The 20888-nt window shown below is 37.3% G+C and overlaps 2 protein-coding genes across 11 annotated transcripts; both read right to left on the bottom strand.

The window, feature by feature from the left end:
* Positions 1-493: 493 nt before the first annotated feature.
* On the bottom strand, positions 494-11252 carry LOC103703598 (protein MOS2). Of its 10 annotated transcripts, none has more exons than XR_003384941.2 (3): positions 9680-11252; positions 2531-2742; positions 494-893 (listed from the first exon to the last, which is right to left on the bottom strand). XR_003384941.2 is itself a non-coding variant. In XM_026803131.2 (2 exons), the coding sequence occupies exon 1, from the start codon at positions 11129-11131 to the stop codon at positions 9725-9727; it is 1407 nt and encodes a 468-aa protein (XP_026658932.2). In that variant the 5' UTR covers positions 11132-11249; the 3' UTR covers positions 501-893; positions 9680-9724. The 10 variants fall into 10 exon arrangements, 8 of the variants coding, with proteins under 8 accessions (XP_026658932.2, XP_026658931.2, XP_026658937.2 ...); XR_003384940.2 differs by having other exon boundaries at positions 2531-2929; XM_026803131.2 differs by lacking the exon at positions 2531-2742 and having other exon boundaries at positions 501-893; positions 9680-11249.
* A 2527-nt stretch (positions 11253-13779) lies between these two features.
* Positions 13780-17328, bottom strand: LOC103703597 (WAT1-related protein At5g64700-like). The gene is made up of 5 exons (XM_026803160.2): positions 17117-17328; positions 16434-16686; positions 15492-15650; positions 15211-15362; positions 13780-14150 (listed from the first exon to the last, which is right to left on the bottom strand). The coding sequence occupies exons 2-5, from the start codon at positions 16683-16685 to the stop codon at positions 13985-13987; spliced, it is 729 nt and encodes a 242-aa protein (XP_026658961.2). The 5' UTR covers position 16686; positions 17117-17328; the 3' UTR covers positions 13780-13984.
* Positions 17329-20888: the final 3560 nt, after the last annotated feature.

The following is a 20888-nucleotide window of genomic DNA, read 5'->3' on the forward strand; positions in this document are numbered from 1 at the left end:
ACAAGAAATCCTCGACTGGCTGTGCCAGAGCCACATCCGCAGATTGCATCGGGTAAATTTGTGAGAACAAAATATTGCTCCTCTAAAATGTGATCTGCAATTAAATCAATTAAAGCTCCGGCACCTGATGAGACATGGAAGCAGACTGCACTTTTTGCCATTAGGATTTTGTCACTAGTACTCACCCATTAACACCATACGATGCTGAAGAACAGCATTTTTTTCTTGATTTTTCTTTACCGTGTTTTCTGTTAACCTGGTATTCAATGTCTGGCATGCCCAAAATGTATCAAAAAAATATTTACTTGAATTTTCGAAAGAAAGAAAACAAAAAAAAATCAATATTTACTTGTTTAGGATCGCACTCACGATAATTCATCTGGTCTACCCTCGTAACAACGTGCGATATCTTACACAAGCATCACACGTTTCATTAGCAAATATCTTTATCTTTTATTTACTGATTAGTGATTACTCAAGAAAATAATTGATATTGAAAATAACTAAAACTAAAAATGGTTAAAACCATACCAATTGGTACTTCAGTTCGTATATCAAATTGAAACTCAATACCATACTAGTCCTTTTCTGGCATGACATGATACAATATAGAATGGTACAATATAATCAATACGGCCAAGTACAGTCAGATACCACAGACCCTGGAGAAAACCCAATTTTCGCGCTATAATCCTGCCATGGTCATTTTCCTCTGAAAGCATTGCTTGTGTGCAGGAAAATAATAAATCTGATAGTCTCCGGGAAACAAATTAGAACATGGCGGTCCATCCATTGGGATCATAATTTTCCGACACTGCTTAATTCAGTTTCCAACAGTTTCAGTGCTCTTTATTTTCCTATAAGCATTAATGTAGCCTCGGCCTTGACCTTTCCTAGCCAAAATAAATAAATAAATAGCCAAATCAATAAAGCATCCTGAATGTTGGACGAAAAAACAAGAATAAGTAAGATTTAACAGAGACAAGAATGTCAAAGTGAATGTATAATCAAATTTCGTTAAAAATGTTATGTCCAAGGAGCTACAGATTTCTACAAAGTTGATATAAGTGAGTGAGAATTGAATAAGCCATATGAGCCTGTACATCTAAGATATCAGGGAATCTGAGTACTTTGACCTTTGTTTAAGGAAGCAGAAAATAAGAAAACCTAAAAAACATGAATGAAAGTTGTGAAAATGATGTAAAAATAAATACATAAATAAATAAACAAACAATAACAAATATAATACAAATTGGAGTACTCGGCATATGAGGATCCCTATGGGACAAGGTCTACTGCTTATGGCTATACGTTGATTTGAACTTTGGTGGAAAATGCCTTGAGACTGGTCCGCTCTCCTCATGGTCTGTGAATTCTCTGATAAAAAGGCTGGAAAGATAGAAGGTATGCTTGTAATTAGCTAAACAGTATGAAGCAAATGTTGCAACTAAAGGATTGGCAACTTCGCAAAGGAATGTGTTTTCAACACTAAAACACGACTAAGCTAATACAGCAGTCCAATTATCCCCACTGTAGCATTCATCTCATGATATTGCTACATGTAATCATGTGATAGCTGTTTGTACTCTTACAGGTCCATAGGAGCATCTAATTGCCAGTTGACTTCAAGCATCTAAAGCATGTCAAAAGATAGTAGTAAGCTTTGTGATGATTCTAAGTCTTTGCAAAGGCTTCTGGAACTAGCTCTCATAAACATCGTATTCTTTTGGTTCAAGATTCCCAACTAAGCAAATCTGATAGGGAACCTGCTAATTCAACAATCTGATATTGCGTTAGATACATCAATGAGTGCAAGAGTACCTAATGAAAATCAAAATACCATTATCAATCAATACAAAAGATCCACGCTGAAAATTTGTCCCACCAAAAAGCACCTCTTTCTGTCTCCAGTTTTTAGTAATCCAATCTTGAAAAACAGAGACATTGTAACATTGATAACGGAATTTTATTTCTTAACACCTCATCATCATCTCTCCTCCTATGCTGCACATTCATAATTAGAAAAAGGTGATGATTTTTGATTGGGATGATGGAGAGCAGAGAAAAATGCCACTAAGGCACCACATCAAATGTGCCTGATCTGCATATTTGATCTCAATATATATCCTGATTGTCTGAAAGAGATGCTAGAACTATGCACCATATATTGATGGATAATTTGCCAGGGCTCACCTCTCAGGATCTAAAACTGGAACAAGCAATTAGTCACCAAATGATGGAAACATATGAAAGTCTTTTATATGTCAAATCAGTTATATGGACACAAAATTGAAAAAGAAAAGGAAGGCTAAGTTGCAAAGATAAAGGGCCACTGTATAAGGTGATGTAGACAAATTTCCTATCAACCTGCTCCTTTACCAACCAAATATATACAAACTAAAGTTTTCCATCCAAATATTTATACGAATAAACTTAAACCATGAATGCAAGCAGCATATGATACTTGAAATAATTTAAGTTATAACATAATGAACCCAAAATAAGATGCAACATAGGATCTCATGTACACCTTGAACTGTCATGATCTTGCCAGATTTCAATCTAATTTTAGCCTTATTAGCAGAAAAAACATACAAGCATTGCATTGGCCTACATGTTGCTGCTCCCTCCCTGAAGACCATGCCCACAGTCAATGTACGGTTCTTTATCATGTTTCCAACTACAAACGTTTGAAGTTACAACCTCTGAGAACCTTCATTCCAACAAAAGTCAACACAAAACCTGAATGTGGAACAAGTAAATTTTAATGCTGCCTCATAATCTGAGTTTAAGAACAAGAGGTGCCGTATTTTGTGATACCGCATCAAGAAAAACCATGATACTACTCAGAGGACTCTGTTTTAAGGTTCTGCAACATACAGAATATGCAAGTTGAAGTGGCATCTGGTATAGCATAGCACAATGGAATCTGCACATATCCATTTCACAGTCACATCAAAGTCCTCAAGATATAGAATTAAAATAGTGAACAATGCCGGAAAAAAGTAATAGACCATCTCTCTCCTATTTTCCTCACAGCCAACCTCTCATACCAGTCATGTGCATCACACATGCAAGTTCTATGAGCCTAGTAAGAATAATTTCTGAATTGTAGCTGGCACTTGATGGAAAAATGAAAATGAGAGCTTCAAACGCTTCAACCACTAGATTTTGAGACAACAATTTATCTGAAAGTAAGAAACAGTATGATGGTATCATCTTTAGGCTCTTGGTACTTCCAACATGGGCTTTCAGAAAACACTTATTATGTGTTGCCAGGCAACATTGGCAAGTGGCTCCAATAATCAGACAAATTACAGTTTTTTTTCGGTCACCTGTATTCTCAATTCCTGGTTAAAAACCCAAAAGGCCATATAGAAGTTAAGGATGGTACATATTTAGTGGCCTTTTTTCTTGGTTTCTGGCATCCACACTTTCCACCAAGGAGACCTAAATATGCTTGTACTTTAGAACACGGTTGGATCAGTAGACAAAATCCACTTAAATAGTTCTCTTTTTACTTGATGAGCATGGTGAAATACCCATGAGAATAACAGAAGACAGATGGACCCAAGGACCCCAAGATTGAGTTTAAATGAAGGTTATCTGCAAATAAAGCATATAAAGGTAAAGAGTCTTAGATTTCTAATCCATACCAAAGAAAAGAGCACTGCATAAATATATAGCTATTAGACCTGCCAAAGAGCAGATATGACCAAATCCAACCCAATTAGGTTGGGTTTAGGTTGCATCTATGACATGGAAGCCTGATAATAGCCAGCCCTGGTTACCAAACTTAGTAATCAGTTGGCAGCTCGACTCTGGGTTGATCCAACCGGATTTAGTGCTGTCAAAGATGCTCCGGGTGCCCACCTGGGTGCTCAAGAAATGCAAGGACACCCCAGAGTGCCACAACAGTCCCTAGGTGAGGGAATTTACTAAGGTAATGCCTAGAAAGTGCCTGGGACAAATCAAGCGGCATTCAGTCAAGCGCCGTTCCAATATTCAGCAATAATCTTCTTATTCTTTTTTTGCCTATTCTTTTAGAGGTTCAATAGCTTTACTTTGACAATTACCTTGGTTTAATCGAGTTGTTATAAATAAAGGGCTACTCCAGGATGTTCAATGATTTTCTTTTTTTGTGCTATTTTTTGTTTAAAAACATCAAATATGTTTTAGGAAGTGGGATTTTGCTATCATGTTTGAATTTTGAAGCTATTCAAGGATGTCCAATAGTTAATTTTTGCTAACTTTGTTCAAAAACATGGTAATATAGGAAGTGGTATTTTGATGTGATGTTTTGAAAGATGCAAAACACAATATCTGACGTACAAGACAATTATGATTTTGATGTTGAAACTTGAATATCTTATAATGCCTATATTGTTATCGGATGCGTGGGATAGAAATAAATATTTATTGAATCTTTTTACATTAGTGACTTGCTTTCTTCAAGCAAGCGCCTTTTTGGCGCCTAGTGTCTCAGGCAATACAGGGTTGCCGTTGCCTTAAGGCGCCTTTTGCTTTTGACAATATTGCCCAGATTACATTATTATATAAATAAATATGATTTATATTCTTCCAATTCCCTTCCTCTGCCAAACATTCTTCCTGTCTCCTCCTCTTCTGTCCCGATCTGCCATCATCCACAGCCATCAACTGGTGACAGCCATAGTAGCTACTCTCTCTCTCTCTCTCTCTCTCTCCATGTTGCGCGTGCACATGCATATGCATGCAGCTGCGCATGCATGGACGTGCGTATACATGCAGCTGTGCACATGTGCGCAGCTCAGCACCATCCTTAGCAGGCCAGCCATCCACTGCCCCACCCTACTAACCCCAATCCAAGCTGCCTTAACTCCAACATAAACCTAAAACCTTTACCTAACATCTACCCATTCCCCAACCCAACTACCTTGCCCAAACCCTAACCCTGGTAAGATTGGATACATGGCAAGTTTTGTGCTCAAAAATATTGCAAGTTTTTAACAAGGTAATTCCAATGTTCATAATCCAATTATAAACATACTTATATGTTTTCTTTGCCCACGGCAGAGCTCAAGCTTTAAATAATTCTATAACAACTCAATCTTATCCACTAGTTCCACAGTTACTGTATTGAATTATCAGCTATAACATCATTTCATATTACACATATGGCGCTGAATATACAGTTTCCTCTTTGGGGAAAGAAGGCAGAACACTGAGAAGGTCAGGTCAGAGTATCTTGAATATGGATATTTAACAATGAAAATCCAAGTCAAAAGCTATAGACACTACAACATACCATTCCAATCATTTCATTCATCACAGAGGATGAAAAAAGAAAATGAATAAGAGAACTGATCCCTGCTTGCTCGTTATCAAATAATGCTACCACTTTTATGGAGACGATGGAGCTTCCAAAATTTGTTCGAAGTACAGCTATCAAATGCAATGGGGACAAGACAAAGATCACAGGGTCATTTTTTGGCTTTTCTTCCCTTATTCATCACGTTCCTCTTCTATAGGTTTGTTCTGTAGTCCACTCACTTCACTCTAAGGGCAAAAAGCAATTCAATTATAGTCCAAGGCATGCTGAGAGATTATAATGCAGCTATGCAAGTCAAAACAATGATTCAGTTTGAATGCTTTACTATGTTCTCATATGAAAGAGAGAGAGAGAGCCTGAACTTATGGTGTGTCCAACCAGCTTCAAAGCAGTTCAACTGGCTACTCCACCATTTGATACAGATGTGTATGGGTTATAGATATCTTCTTTTTTTCATGTATTCTTTTACATTATTTAACATAACTAGTCTAAGTCTTAAAAACACCTACATATACCTTACCAGTGTTACTCAAACTAATATTCCAGGAATATAAAACAAGGGGCAATGATAACTCTGATGGAAATAAATAGTTGCATTTCTTGCTTGCATTAACCTGCATGATTTTATGTTGGGAAAGGTACTAAGGTTGATCTTTCAAATTGTGGAGTTAAAAGACCCTAGTCCTAAAAAAAAATAATACTCTATAAAGTTTTGATGTTCTCAGACAGTTGATCCAATTCAAGACTTTTCTGGTTAAGTGGAATCGCTTATTCAATTAACAAGGGGCTTTGTCAATAGATGCCCCCCACCCTCATGGCAGCATCACAAAACACCATAATTCCAAATTGACAAAGAAAAAATTTGAAAGTCTCAGACAGTAAACTATCCCATCAGACCTCATCTTGAAGAGATTCAATTATTCCACCAAATCACATAAAGTAGAGAAACTTTCATGTAGATTGTTGAGGATGAAGATTATAATATTGGTCATTTGAAATTGTTATGAGCGAAAAATAAGAGTTTTGGATTGATGATATAGTTGCAAATATTGGTTGCATGAAGAAAAAGAATGTTGGTGAAGCAACTTCAAAACTGCAAGCCAATAGGTTCCAAATCGGCACCAATGAAACCTTAAAAAGACATAAATGGAGATGTCTAGAAGCACAAGACCAAGCTAGCTACTAAAGACTTCATGAATACAGGGTGTTGATTACAAGGAAATGATTCCATTTTGTTTGTAGATAAGAACAGAATAATCATGGCATTAGTTGCCTATTTTGGCTGAATTGATCTACATAGATGCTAAGACCACCTTTTGCAAATGGGGCTCAGCCAGAAGGATGCATGTATTAAAAGTAATGAAACAGGAAGAACATGATATACAACTGTAACGATGTTAACCATGGTAATAAATGGATTAAACACTTCAAAGATGTATTGAAAAGACATAATCCTGTAAATACTTCATACTTTGTTCATATCTTCCTGTCAATTGCTTCATATAATTTATGCATTCATAGTTTCATACTAATCTATAATGTTTCTTCAGCTTATGCTGATAGAAATAACCAACTAACAGGGGATATATTAAAAGGTCAAGACTTCAAATAAACCTGATTTGGGCCTCAAGAGGACCCATATGAAGGGATAATCAAAGAATGTTAATCTGGTATGCAGCAGGGTATTTTAATCCCTAAAATAAGTTTTTGTCAGAGCACATATGAGGATCTGACGACTAGCTTAATATCATTATATGTTTCTTTTTCCACGTATTATCAGGATATGAAGATTTGGATCTATTTATATATTCTAACATGCTTTTTTATGGCTGGCTATCAACCTACCTATCAGCTCGCTATCCTTTTCATCTGCTCTTGGACCAGCACTGACAGTTCTATGAATATGGTTGTTGAGATTTGAAGGTTTCCCTGTATTTCTTTCTTCTCCTAAGCATAAGAGCATAAAAGAATCAAAGCCGGAGAAAGAAAAGAAAAGAGAGAACGGGCGGGGGAGGGGGAGAGAGAGGGAGAGATCGGGAGCGCCGGCGAAGGCCGAGGCAGGTGAGGCCACGGCTGATTCTCCTATTTCGAACGAAATGGAGGTCTGCCCACAGCTTAAAAAAATTCGGAATTTTTAAATGAAGTGAAGTCAGCAAGCGATAGTCGGCAAATCGCTTGCCAACTTCACTTAAAAATTCTGAATTTTTTTAATTTTACGATTTTTAACTGAAATCAACAAACGATTTGCCGACTTCACTTAAAAATCGCAAAATTTTTTAAGTGACGGTCGGACCCTTGTTTCGTTCGAATAGAGAAACCGGTCGCAGCCTCCGCCGGCGCTCCCTCTCCCCCCTTCTCTCTCTCTCTTTTTCTCTCTCCCACGGTATCGTGCCCTTGCTCATCGGTACAGGCTCAGCATGAGCCGTACCAGCTCGTGCCGCCGGAGAACCGATACGGTGCTTGGTACCGGTTCCTCCAACCTTGACTCGGACATTGTTCCCCCTCTCCCTTCTCAATTTTTCTCTCTTCTTTCCTCTATTAACTTACTCCATCATACTTCATCATTCCGTCTTCTTCCCTTCTATTTTTCTCACTGCTGACTTACTACAACAAACATATGCAGCAGACCTATTCTGTCTAGCTGCACAAGTACTAAGAACAAAGCCTAAAACTCATAGCCACATCCAGTCCCCTAAGATCAAACTAAGCAACCCATTGCCAACACCTAAGGCCTAATACTGATTTTATTATCTCAGATACTCAGATCTCTAAAGACTCTACCTATCCCTCCCTATCACAATTGTTAACTTCTGACCTCAAATACAATTTTTTTGGAAAGCAATAAACCCCTTATTTGTTAAGCTAAAACTCTCCCCTCTATCATCCCACACCCCTTATCATCCCGCAAGTGATCTCAGACACTCAGAAATTACAGCAGAGATCCAAAAGAAATCTACTTGAATAATTGTCCAATTTGGTCATCCTACCTAGTCTAACAACCAAATTAATAAACCTTAATGCAACATTATTTGCACTTCTTGATGATGCATATGTCAATGAAATGAGATGGAATGTATGTCAATTGAAGACAATTATTGTAGCACATAGTATGGCCTTTGGTGGTAACGAAAGATAAAACAATTGACTTGAACACACAAATGTTGTTGGCTTTTTGACCTGTTAAAACTTAAGTTCATGGCTACTTATATTTGTGCTTGAAATAGTTCATGTTTTCAATTTTCTAAATATTATGCCTCCAAAGTCCGCCAGAAATTTAAATTGAATGTTCCCTTTGGTCTTTTTAATAAGAAGAATTGTTTTCCTCAAAAGTATAAGTAAAACCAGTTAAAGTTGTTGGGTTATATAACCATCATTTTATCATCTCCTTCCACATAATGCTCCAGTACTTCAGCTTAAGGCTTCAAAAACTTAAGCAATTTTTTTATATTCTTAGAAGCAACACCAAAAGTCATTGATGATGTAGACCAGTCTCCTTTAATTATGACATTTATAATATAGTCGTTGAATACATTATTACATTTTCTCCCATGAAGCGAATTTAGAAACTAACCCTTTGATATACAAATATATACCTCATCTAACTTATTTCAAGAAAGTGTTTTTTTTTTTTTTTTTTTTTTTGGGAGGGGGGGGGGGTACTGCTTTGCTGTTAATAGAATTATTGAAATGGTTCCCAAAAGTTTGGTAATCAATTTACTTCAGGCCAGAAGTCTTTAAGTTTGGCTTCATTACAATTTATCTTCCTCAAATACCTCTGGTTCTTTCTTCCCATCAAATCCCACATGTTGCACTTTTGGCAATCTACACCAGAGCTTTTCACCCGACCAAAAGTTTCAAACCATCCATCTTTAACTTTATCATTTTGCTTGAAGATACCCTAAATATGCAAAGAAATCATAAAAGGTCTGTGGATAACATTTTGGCCCACAAGGTCATCATGTGGCACATCCTTTCATCTTTGAACCTTTGTGTTATGATGGTTAAAACATTTGCTATTAAATTTTCAGATACATAACAACAGCCTAAAAAGGAATATAATAAGAGTATGATATGTAGTTCACAGTCTAATTGTTGAAAGAACAATCAAGTATCCTTGATGGAAAATTTTTTCAAATGTTTTGTCTATCAATTTTGCACCAGTTCACAAGAAAAGCCTTGGATTCTAATTTTATGGTTCATATCTGTGAAAGATAACTGAATTATGATGGAAATAACAAAATGATAGCATCATTTTTCTAGATAATTCCTATTTCTAATTAAGTGATGCTCTGTTAAAGGATTCAAATGACAGGACAAAGGGGAAATAAAAACATATTTACCAGAAAATAAATTGATAGCAAAAATTACCTCTGCCCAAAAACAGCTGCTGCAATGTTGTCAGCATTTCAAGGATCAATATCCTATATAGCTTGGATCCGCAGTATACTCCGCAATCTGCTCCAGCCTCACAGTGATCAAAGCATGAGTGTCTGCATCCCTGACCACAGCTGTCTCATCTTCCTTGTTCCTCTCCACCAGGCTTCCAAAGACACCCTCATGCTTCCCACAGAGCACAAGGACCGGTCCCCCTCTTCTGGGCAGTGCAGTCTCAAGGATCTCCTGGTCCACTCCCTGCAACAACTTCCTGCTCCCATCCATTGCAATATCGCATGTGGTGGGGCCAACCACATCCACCACCTCCCCCTTCTGCAGAAACAGCTTACCTCCCATGAAATCCTCACTGATTATCCTAACTCTAATGTGATTCTTGAGCCATCGAGCTGCTCTGCTCCTTTCCCCACAGCCACTGCTCAACCTCTGGTGCAAGTCCTCACCTTTCTTCACTTCCTCATCCCTACCCCTTTTCTCTTCCCTCCTCTTGTCCCTATTCCTCTTATCCTCCCTCTTGTCATCCTTCTCCGCAACCTTTAATTCATTCAATCTCCTCAAGAATGTCTCTTCCTTCTCGGAGCCCAACTCAACAACCATATCACCTTCAAGCTTGACCTCCTCTCCAGTCTCAAGCAGCTTCAAAAGGATCTTGGAGGCCACTGAACCCTTCAAAACCTTGCCTTTCATGCCAGTATGCCGTCCTGATATAACCCTAACAATCTTATCTTTGTCCTTATCCTTCTCTTGCTTCTCCTTCTCCTCCTGGGAAACCCATTGGCCCTTCCTCTTCTTGGGATCACGCGAGGAAGGGACATATCCCAACCCTTCGGTCCCCGCCCTCCGCTCATATTGGACGACCTTGGTATCGCCCTTCTTATTCCGGCCGATCCCCTTGCCCTCCGACCACCCATACCCAGCAAGGAGCGCAGCACCAAAACCCTCGACTGGGATGTCGTTAAATTCGTCAAAGCCGCGATCTTCCGGGAGGTTCTCCATGTCTTCCTTGAATCTCCTGAGCATCGAGTCCTCCACCGAGGCAGCGCGGTGGCGGTCTCCGTCCTCCTCCTGGGATCTAGAATCGGCGGAGGCGGCGGCGCCGTTGGAGCGGAGGGTGAGGCCGTAGGGGATGTTGGAGGCGGGGGCGTCGCCAGTGGAGGTGTCAAGGACAAAGCGGGTTTCTGAGGCGGCGGCAGCGGAGGGGTCGTCCTCGGCGGTGGGGAGGAGGCTCTTCATCTTCTTGGTGGGACGGAGGTCGACGTTGGGGATGGGGGGGATGACGAGCTTGGCGGGGGCATCTAGGGTTTGGGCGGGGTCGAACACGGTGACGAATTGGGGCTTGGCCTCGCCGTCCTCCGCCTTGCCGCCGCCGTTAAGGATCTCCTGGGGGGGTTTTGAGGATTTGGAAGAGAGGGAGAAGGAGAGCTTCATCTCTATTCGCGCTTCGAGAGAGAGAGAGAGAGAGAGAGAAAGAGAGAGAGGAGGAGGAGGAAGAGAAAGAAACGGAGAGGGATCAACTAAAACGGAAGAGGCAACGTAGGGTCGGACGACAACAACTCAAACGAGCCGGTTGAATTTGCCCAAAAACGAAACAAATACTGATATATTCATATTTATTATAAATTGATAATTAAATATATTTAATTCTTATTTTGAAAAAATATAGATATCAATTAAATATTATTTGTACCTATATTTTTTCCTGTTCAAACACAAATATAAATTAGATATTTAGATATACATCAAATTTTAGCGAATTTTAATGATGAAAACCAACAATATTATATAACCATCAAAGATAGAAATAAAATTCATTATGTAGATCCACATGCACAATACACATGTAACTAGCAATCTAAGACATGGTTATTATACCTGCATGGAAACTAACCTAATAAAGGATATATATCACTGCTCCAACCAAATTTATATTAAAATAACCAAAATAAAAAAATATTTAAAATCAAAAAATAATTTAAAAATATTATTTTTTTTTGTGAAAAATACTATTGTTACATTTTAATTATAGCATAAAAAGAATAACAACGAATTATCTAAGAGCTTATAAGAAAAACTATATATAAATATAGAAGTATAAAGAAGTTATTAATATTTTAGATTTTTGTAACAAGAAATATCACATGTAACTAAGGCATACATGTATAGCACACCTATAACTAGGAATCTAAAGACATGGTTATTAGACGCGCATGGAAACTGACCTAATAAAGGGTCTATATCATTGGTCCAACCAAATTTGTATTAAAAAAACAAAAATGAAAACTTATTTAAAATCAAAATTGAGATAAAAATATTATTTTTTTGTGAAAATACTATTGTTACATTTTAATTATAGCATAAATAGAATAACTAAGAATTATCTAAGAGCTTATAAGAAATTAATATGTTATATTTTTGTAACAATAAATATCTAAAATTCCTAAAAAAACAGAATAAATCATTTTTATTCTATTAAATAAAAAAGATTTATTTTCACAAAAAATAATAATTAAAATGTAAAATATCATTATATACCTCGATTATTTAATAACCTTAACACATGTAATTAAATAAAAAAACTAACTACCACATAGTAGAAACACAAATTACGGTGATTGAGAGCTTGTCATTCAAACTAGAATTTTGGGTTAGTCAGTTTATTTTAGTTAATTTTTTACCAAATATCCAAATCTAGATATAAGAGCCAGGTTCGGTCGAATATCAAAATTTCCAATTTAGATACAAAAACGGATGCGACCAGATTTTATCCCACTCATTTTCAACCCTGGCTTGAATTGAAAGAAACCAATTGAATCCAACTAGCTCGCCATAGACTAGATTCTTTTTATTTCTTTCTTCTTTTGCAAACTGCATGGTTTTTTTTTTTTTTTAGGTACAACGATGGCTTACACACTACGGATGTGAATACGACCAACAAAATCAGAAAATAGAAGGCTATATAAAAGCCCTGGCACAGACCCACTATCCACTCAGACAAAACCACCAAAGTGGTGGGTCGCATAGGAAGTCACCCAGTCAGCAATCCCATTTGCCTCCTTGTAGATGTGTGAGGCTTGGTGGGAACCCATAGATTAGGTGGAGTCAAGTCAGGATTCAAGATACTCTAAAGCTAAATCTGACCTAATGAGCTGCAGATTGGGGTGATAGGATATGGACTTGACCCATGTGGATTTCGGAGGAAGGAAATCTACAAATATGAGGACCTAAGGCAAATCAAAAATAAAGTATGTGTGGCAATGTTTTACACCTCAGTGTGTACTAAGTACTTGCATGTATGCCTAACTTTGAGTTGTAGTTCCTTACATAGGTTTGATGCAAAAATCTGGCCAAATATGAGGACTTTTTGGTATTACCTCATTATTTATCATGAGGTTTAACCTTAATACAAGGGTCATAAATATTCTTCAGTCTAGGGTTTAGGGAGTTCTACCCTAAACCCTAGTTCTTAGAAAAAGGAAGGCAAAAAAAGATTGGGTTGGAAGAGAGAGAATAGAGATCATTATTTATTAGCACATGCAATGCATATGACAAAAGTAAGAAGCATTGATAGCTATGATACATCATCGATTATATTATGAGAGAATCAATGAGTAGAAGCATGGAGGAGGGAGATTCTCAAATAAATTTTAAAGTTGTAATAAGAAAAGATGGGAAGAAAAGTTGCATATCTTTCTCTGAACTCTTGGAACCCCTTTTTTATTTATTTCCTTTGAAATATAGTTTCATTGGGACTTTCTTATTTTGTGGACACTTTATGTTAGATTGAAAAAAAAAAAAATGTAGCTTTACAAATTTATCCATTTTACTATTGAAATATTATGGTTGCCAAGTTTTTAGTAGCTTGAAGTGTCAGTTGAGCTGAAATACAGTGAAGAATTTAAAATTTAAAATATACTAGGGCACCTGAATGTCAGTTGAAGTGGGTTTTTTTGGCCATATGTTCTTTTGGTACTACTTGCGCAATTTGTTATTTATTATGAATATCTTAAGCTGCTTTTCTCAAGAATCACACCCCTTGCACAACTAAAGAATTTGCATTTTCGCTGTTCTCCATTTTCTTACCACACACCAGAAAGAAGTTATCTCTTTACCGGAAGGCCCTCTGTCAGTTGCTGCTTACAGCTGAATGCCAAATCTTGAGGCTATGCAATAGCTTATTGCTAAGAAGACAATCCCTAATAATAACAGCTAAAAATTCATGAAACTGTGACCACCTTTTGCCAGCTATTGAAATCATTACATTGTTTGTCATTGTTCTCATTTCTAAGTAGGGCGACAATCATTGTTCTCATTGCTTGGCACACCTAAAATTGACTTTGGCAAAGTCTTTTCAGTTTCATGCTCTTTATCACCATTTTCATTGGAATTTCTACTTCCCCCCCATAATACACAATAGAGGCCTACAATTATGATGAAGGCACCGACCAAGCTGCATGGAAAACAAAAAAAAGAAAAAAGGATGCTTAAATCAATTATAAATCAATAGGTTAAAAACATAAGAAAAGGTGATACTGATTATATTATGCACATTTTATCTACCATGATACCAAACTGAGTGTGCATCTAAATGAAATGTTTTCTGATTACCTCAAGCTCTATGTATCGACTATAGATAATAAAGAGAAGTTATTTATTATTGCTAGATCAGACTAGCAGGACACTATAGTGACACAGCATTTAGTTCAACGACCTTTGTTTACTTTTCTCGGATAAAGCTGAGCATGTTGCTATTTTTTCATTGGACAGAGTTATGCATTGCTGTAGACTTTATTTCTCAGATTCCCAGAATGAAATGCAAAGCATGTCAGATGCAAACTTTTTTCCCACATGCACTGGAATATGGTATATTGGGACATGTTCATGTTTTAGTGTATTACGAAAATTTGAAAGGAACCATAGCATCTATATGAATTTTAAGATACCATCTATTACTAAGCTGTGGTATTACTAAGCTGTGCAAATTATGGAACCTAATAATGAAGCAGATATAGCAACGTTTTGCAGCACTAATATTTTTCCAGGTCCCAAACATAACTTGCATACTACCATGGCTTTAAGTTATTATCTCAATGTAGTAATGGCCCTTAGGTTAGAAGGTGTTTCATATTTCAGTAATCTTGGTCTTCAGATCTATCGAAGGAGGTCAAACAATCTACTTACCGTTATCCTCTAGCGTGGATTGTTAGATAAACAAACCCTTTTAGCATCACACAAGAGTAAACAGGATTCATGACTTATGGAATCAAGTTCCAACTGGTACTGTAAATGCAAGAACATATATAGCGATAACTGGTTTAATTACAAGTGCAACATATTAGAAGCTACAGAAAAAAAAAAGAAGAAAGAAAAAAAGAATAACTCTGTCCTGCATGCTTGAATCAGGATCCACAAGATATATCAGGACATATCATTTTAATTGATGTTTAAGTGGACTTACAAAAGTAAGAGGCAAAGCTTAACATGAATAGTTACATTTTTCTGCTGCTCACCTGCCTATATGAAGTTGTTCAGCGAAAAAGAAGGCTGAGAAGATGCCAACGAACACAAGTAGCAGTGGGGTGAACATGGCAGCGAAGACAGGCCCCTTCTCACTAATACTAAAAGTTTGTAGGTAATATGCAAGGCAAGATATCACAGTCCCCTAAAATGATGAACATTGAAACTGCATTTCTTAAGTTGAAGAACTATGAAAATTAGGAACCTTCCTATTTGCTTTGGAAGCAAGTTCATTAAAATATGTCCCACAGAAATGGATGGGGGAAAGACGTACGCAGTAGATGATCGTAAGAAGCTGCATGTTCCAGTGCAGTTGCCACGATGATGCGTTCCTCTCGAAGATCAAGGCAAGTGCAAAAGATTGCAATGATGCAAAGAAACAAATCAAGGTGTTCATCGACAATCGGGCTGGGTAGACCTCGCAAACCATTGCCTGCATTTCTCACTGACTTCAGAACTCAGTAGCAGAGTTAACTTATTTTTCTAGAAAACATAATGTCCATTGATCATGATTTTCTTGAGTAAATATACGATTAAGTTTCCTATCATGCCTTCTTGCTTTCTTATTAACAAGTGGTTGGCTGCAGAAGTAAAATTTTTAATGGGTTTACAAGAAGGTAATTATAATGATCTAATTTTTGGGTAAACAAAAGTTTATTAATAAAGTTTCATTGGATCTAAGAATTTGAATTTTGTGTTACAAAAATGCCCTTCAATCTGCACAAATATGGTTTCCATTTAAGTAATGTCATATGCTTATATTTGTGTAGAGTTTTTATTGATCATACCAATTGATGACCAAATTATAGTACTTCTTAATCTTTATTTGGTATCTGTCATGTGAGATCTTAAACCTTTAAAGCTTGAACGTCCACCAGTAAGTGACATAGTAGGATTTTCACTGGCAGTTCCTATTTTCTCATAGAATTTATTTATGTTCCAAAGAACTTAGGAAAAACCCATGAAAGCCATAATATGCACTCGTTTTCCAACATGCTGCATATCGTGGACAATCAACAAATAAGCATGACCTAATTATTGTGTGCTGATGGGGAAAAAAGACCTTTTTTTACGCTTTCTTGATTTTTATTTGCATTGTTTGACTCTATCTTGTAGTTTTCATCAAAGCTTTCCCATGCCACCATGTTCATCAAGTTATAGTATACTAACTCACTTCAATCGCCGAGTGCAATAGATAATAAGAGGCTTGGAGGACCTGAAGAACAAGCCATGCACTAAAAGCAACATAGCTGGTTAGAATGAGCACAGAGCCTTTGATCCAATCCTGTTTCCCATGCACTGTCTCATCGCCAGGACCTTTGCCATGTACCATAATCAAAGGCTTCTTAACAAAGCCCTTGAATGCTTGACCTTTCCAAAAGGTAAACATGAGAGCCCCACTGATGCAAATCATGGCACCCCAGAACTTGGCCCTCCCTTTTGCACTCCTAATCCCGGCCTTCTCCATCCTGAAAAAAGAAGCATCAGGTCATTCTAGTGATCAGCTTAACTAAATTTACATGCCACATTCATCTAAAGCAGCAAAATGGCAGACCAAGATTTTAAAATTTGGAGCTTGCCAAACTTGCATACTTATCTGTCTGATTGTCTATTTTGGCCTTTCATCATCATCAGAAGAAGAAGAAGAAGAAGGAGAAGAAGGAGAAGAAGAAGAAGAAAATGAATGTGAAATTTGGCCAATTTCAATCAGTATTTCTTGCTTTTGGCCTAAATCCATCACAGTCATATATAACACTTAGTCCAATAAATGAAACAAGTCTCCACACTGCAAAGTTGGCATCATCCATGTTACAATTTCAGATAGGTTCACAAATTCTGTAAGTATTATCAGGAATGCAACAGTTCTTAAACAAACTTCAAATTATTTTCCGTACTAACCTCAACAGAATTGCCAAGATAAAGGTGAGAGCTGGAATGACATTGCTCAAGGCGCTGGCCACAGTTGGAGAAGTATAACTAAGGCCTGCATAGTATACACTCTGGTGTATCGTAGTCCCAAATAATGCAAGAATGAAGATTCTGGTGAGGATAGGGAATGAGATTGAAGGTCGCTGATTCTGTAAAAATCATGCATCCATTTCATTAGAATTAGTGAGAGATAGCTTTCACTAATGCTGGCTGATCTATGTACCTTTCTAGCACATGTGCAAGAGGGCCCAGTATGGCAATAGCCATGAGATGCCTGTACACGATGAAGACGAAGTAACTTAGTCCCTGCTCCAATGCAAGCTTGCTTAAGATATTTGATCCACCATAAGCCAATTGGATTACAACCATGGCAACATAGGGAGCACAGATCTTCACAGGTCTCATTTTTAAGATATGCAATGGTTTCCGACTTCTCGCCATTTTTTTAGTGCTGATGTATTTATAGCTATGGAAAGATTAGCACCAACCACAGGTTCAGTAGTGCTCTGATTCACTTGGTGGAGTATGATATTCACTTGGTGGAGTTCAGATTCACTGAAGCAATAAGGCCATTTTTTTTTTTGGCTCCTGCTGTCGGAATAGTGCTAGTAGAATGTTGGAATGGTATCAGTTTCTTTAGATTATGAGGCCAGAATGTAAGGTGGGTCTGGTATCGGATGTCATAACAGTGTACTGATAGGACTTCTGATACAGACCTTAAATGAAGGAAACCTAAATGGCCAACTCGATTCTCCATTGATAAAGACGCACTTACAGTTACAGACTAATTCTCTCCACCAATCTTAATTCGATTCCCTGTAATCCTTCTAGGCTGGTTCTTTCTTGGGAGCTAAAGCCATCTAGGCATATATATATATATATATATATATATATATATATATATATATATATATATATATATATATATATATATATATATATAGCAGCCACGAAATGGAACTTAGCATTGAAGTCACCTGAATGATATATCTTGGAGTATTCTAACCTGCCAATTAGACTGAAATTGGATTGAATATGGATCGGATGCTAGTATGTTCATATCCATATTTATTTTGATTGACGATTACAGATATGGATATGGATGCTAGTCCAATGCAAAAATTTATATGCATATTTATTTTAATCAGATACGGATACAAATCAGATACCGAAAGTATAAATATAAATACGAATATAAATCGGATAATTAAAGTTTAAGATTACGGAATCAAAGACATTACCAAGTGGATGATAAATTAAATTAATAGCATGTTAATATAGTCATTTATTTTTCTTAAAAGTTCATAAGTACTAGATAAAATTAAATAGGGTTACAAATAAAATCGGATATTCAGATACGAATCAAATAGTTGTCTATCCATATCTATATCCATATCTATTTTTTTTTACGGATATAGATGCAAATACGAATATTAGTCGGATGCTTAAATTTCTATTCATATCTGGATAGTTTTACATGTAAAACTAGATTCAAATGGATATTATCTGATGTACTTTTACCCCTAACTGCCAACTTGATTTTGGTTCTTTGATCTTTGTTTTCCTGAGCAAATAGAGGACCTGCAACTCAAAGGTTGGAAGGACCTGCACTACAGCCTACAAGCAAAAATACCATCACCTTTGTATGCCTATTCAAATAAAAATGCCGTCATAGTATGAGTAATTTTTGCGTGGAGTAGCCTTTGGCTATAATGTTCGACTTATGGCATCAGTAGGCAGATTAAACTGGAAACTAAAGAACAATTTAGTTCACTAACTCCTTCCTGTCTCCAAAAGTTCAAACTTCAAAGTGAGGAAAAATCCCTCAAAGTAGGGATTTAAGATCTGCCACCAATTACATCTGCACAATGAAAGATTGTCAGGTTTATTCCCAACTTCTATCACCGAAGAAGGAAAAATTGGTTGGTCTATGTTTAGTTTCTGCGTCACCAGGTGATACCACTTGTCCCACCAATCACAAACTTCAGAAAATGTCGCTATAATTCTGATGCGTTGCAAAATTTCACCAAAACTAGCCAAAGAACATCTAAAAATTGCATTATTGTCTTTTGGTCTTAAGTGGTCATGAGTGCAGGCCCGGGCTTTTGTTCTTTCTACTTCTTCTTCTTCTTCTTCTTCTTCTTTCTTTTTTTTTTTTTCTTTTTTTTTTTTTATTTTTACAACGGCAGCTCAAAAAAGAGAAAATGTCGTAAACATGAAGGAGTAGTACAACGACAGCTTGCGTATGAGTACAACCACTAGAATCAAAAAAGAGAAAATGTCGTAAACATGAAGGAGTAGTTACATCACTAATCCACAGAACTACTCTAGAATGTCGAACAACAAACGAGGCGACTCGGTCTGCCACCCTATTCGCCACTTGGAATACATGAACTACTTGGAAAGAGTCCAAGTCTCTCACCAGTCGGCAGATGTCATACAGCAACAGGTGCCCACTCCCATACCGGTCCTCTCCCCGTATCCAGTTAATCACTGTGGTCGAGTCTCCCTCAAGATATATGCTGCTTGCACCAAGCACATGCCTCGCGAAAGTGATGCCCTCCCAAGCTGCCCGAAGCTCAGACCCAATGATAGTCATGCCAGGAGAGAGTCGTCCCTCCGCTGCAATCAATCTGGAGTCATAATCATTAATCACAAAGCTGACTCCACCGCTGACAACATCGGCAGACGCACTACTGTCGAAATCTACCTTGAGATAGCTGGGGGTAGGGGCACCCAAGTGAAAAGGACAAACCTGGACGCTGCTGCAGCAAAGCGGGTATTCCAGATGTCTCTAGCCATCCCAGATGAAATCACAGTGGTAGCCATGGTGATTTTTGCAACATATCGAAGAGCTCCGTCCACAACTGACCTCACGTGCACCCTCCTACCCCCTGGCTTTTTCACCAGAATGCCATTGCACGCATAGTTTGCTATGTGCAATTGAATGTAATGTCTATTTAAAAGGATCGGACCGATTATTTGGTTTGGGAAAAATGTGGAGACATGCAATTATCTATCACAAAAGATGTCGAGCCTTGGCACCACGGTAAGTTGCTCCACTGTGATTTGGAGTTAAAGGTCACCGATTCTAAAGATCAAAAAATCTCTAATTAAAGCTACCCTCCCTTGACCGAAGTCGGCACCCGTTTTTTTTCTTTTCTATGCAGTTATCAAACATCAGAGTTTGGAAACAGTACAAGGAGAGGCACCAACCAATTGTTTGATCACATAAGATGTTGTAGAAACTATTATCCATAAATTTTTACAAAAAAAAAAAATCCCTATCTAATTATCTTCAATCTAAAGAATAGTTACAACACTTCAACACAAACAAGAATGGTAATTCAAATCTTAAGTCTGAACTTCCAATTCCAAATCTTTTGTCAGACATTTAGCTAAAAATAGTCCAGTATAGATGAAACTGAACCTTTTACATCATTTTGGACATCATCAGTGTTTGCGGCATACACTGAGGTCCTAAGGGGAATGAAAAATGTTCTTTAATAGTTGCGGTATAACCCAAACGGCACATACCGATTACTCGAGAAATCCCTGTGGGCGTTGGTCATGCTAGTGTACCCGGCTGCAAGGAAAAATTCACAAGAAAGACAAATTTTTGAAAGCTAATTTAGGTGTCTAGAAATTTTGTGAAGGTAATTGCAACTCCTAGAAAGAAGATAAAGGTTTAGATGTTAAGGAAAACATTACAGGGCCCAAACTAATAATGTACTAACATCGA

This window comes from Phoenix dactylifera, chromosome 2 (assembly GCF_009389715.1).
Source record: "Phoenix dactylifera cultivar Barhee BC4 chromosome 2, palm_55x_up_171113_PBpolish2nd_filt_p, whole genome shotgun sequence".
NCBI lineage: Eukaryota > Viridiplantae > Streptophyta > Magnoliopsida > Arecales > Arecaceae > Phoenix > Phoenix dactylifera.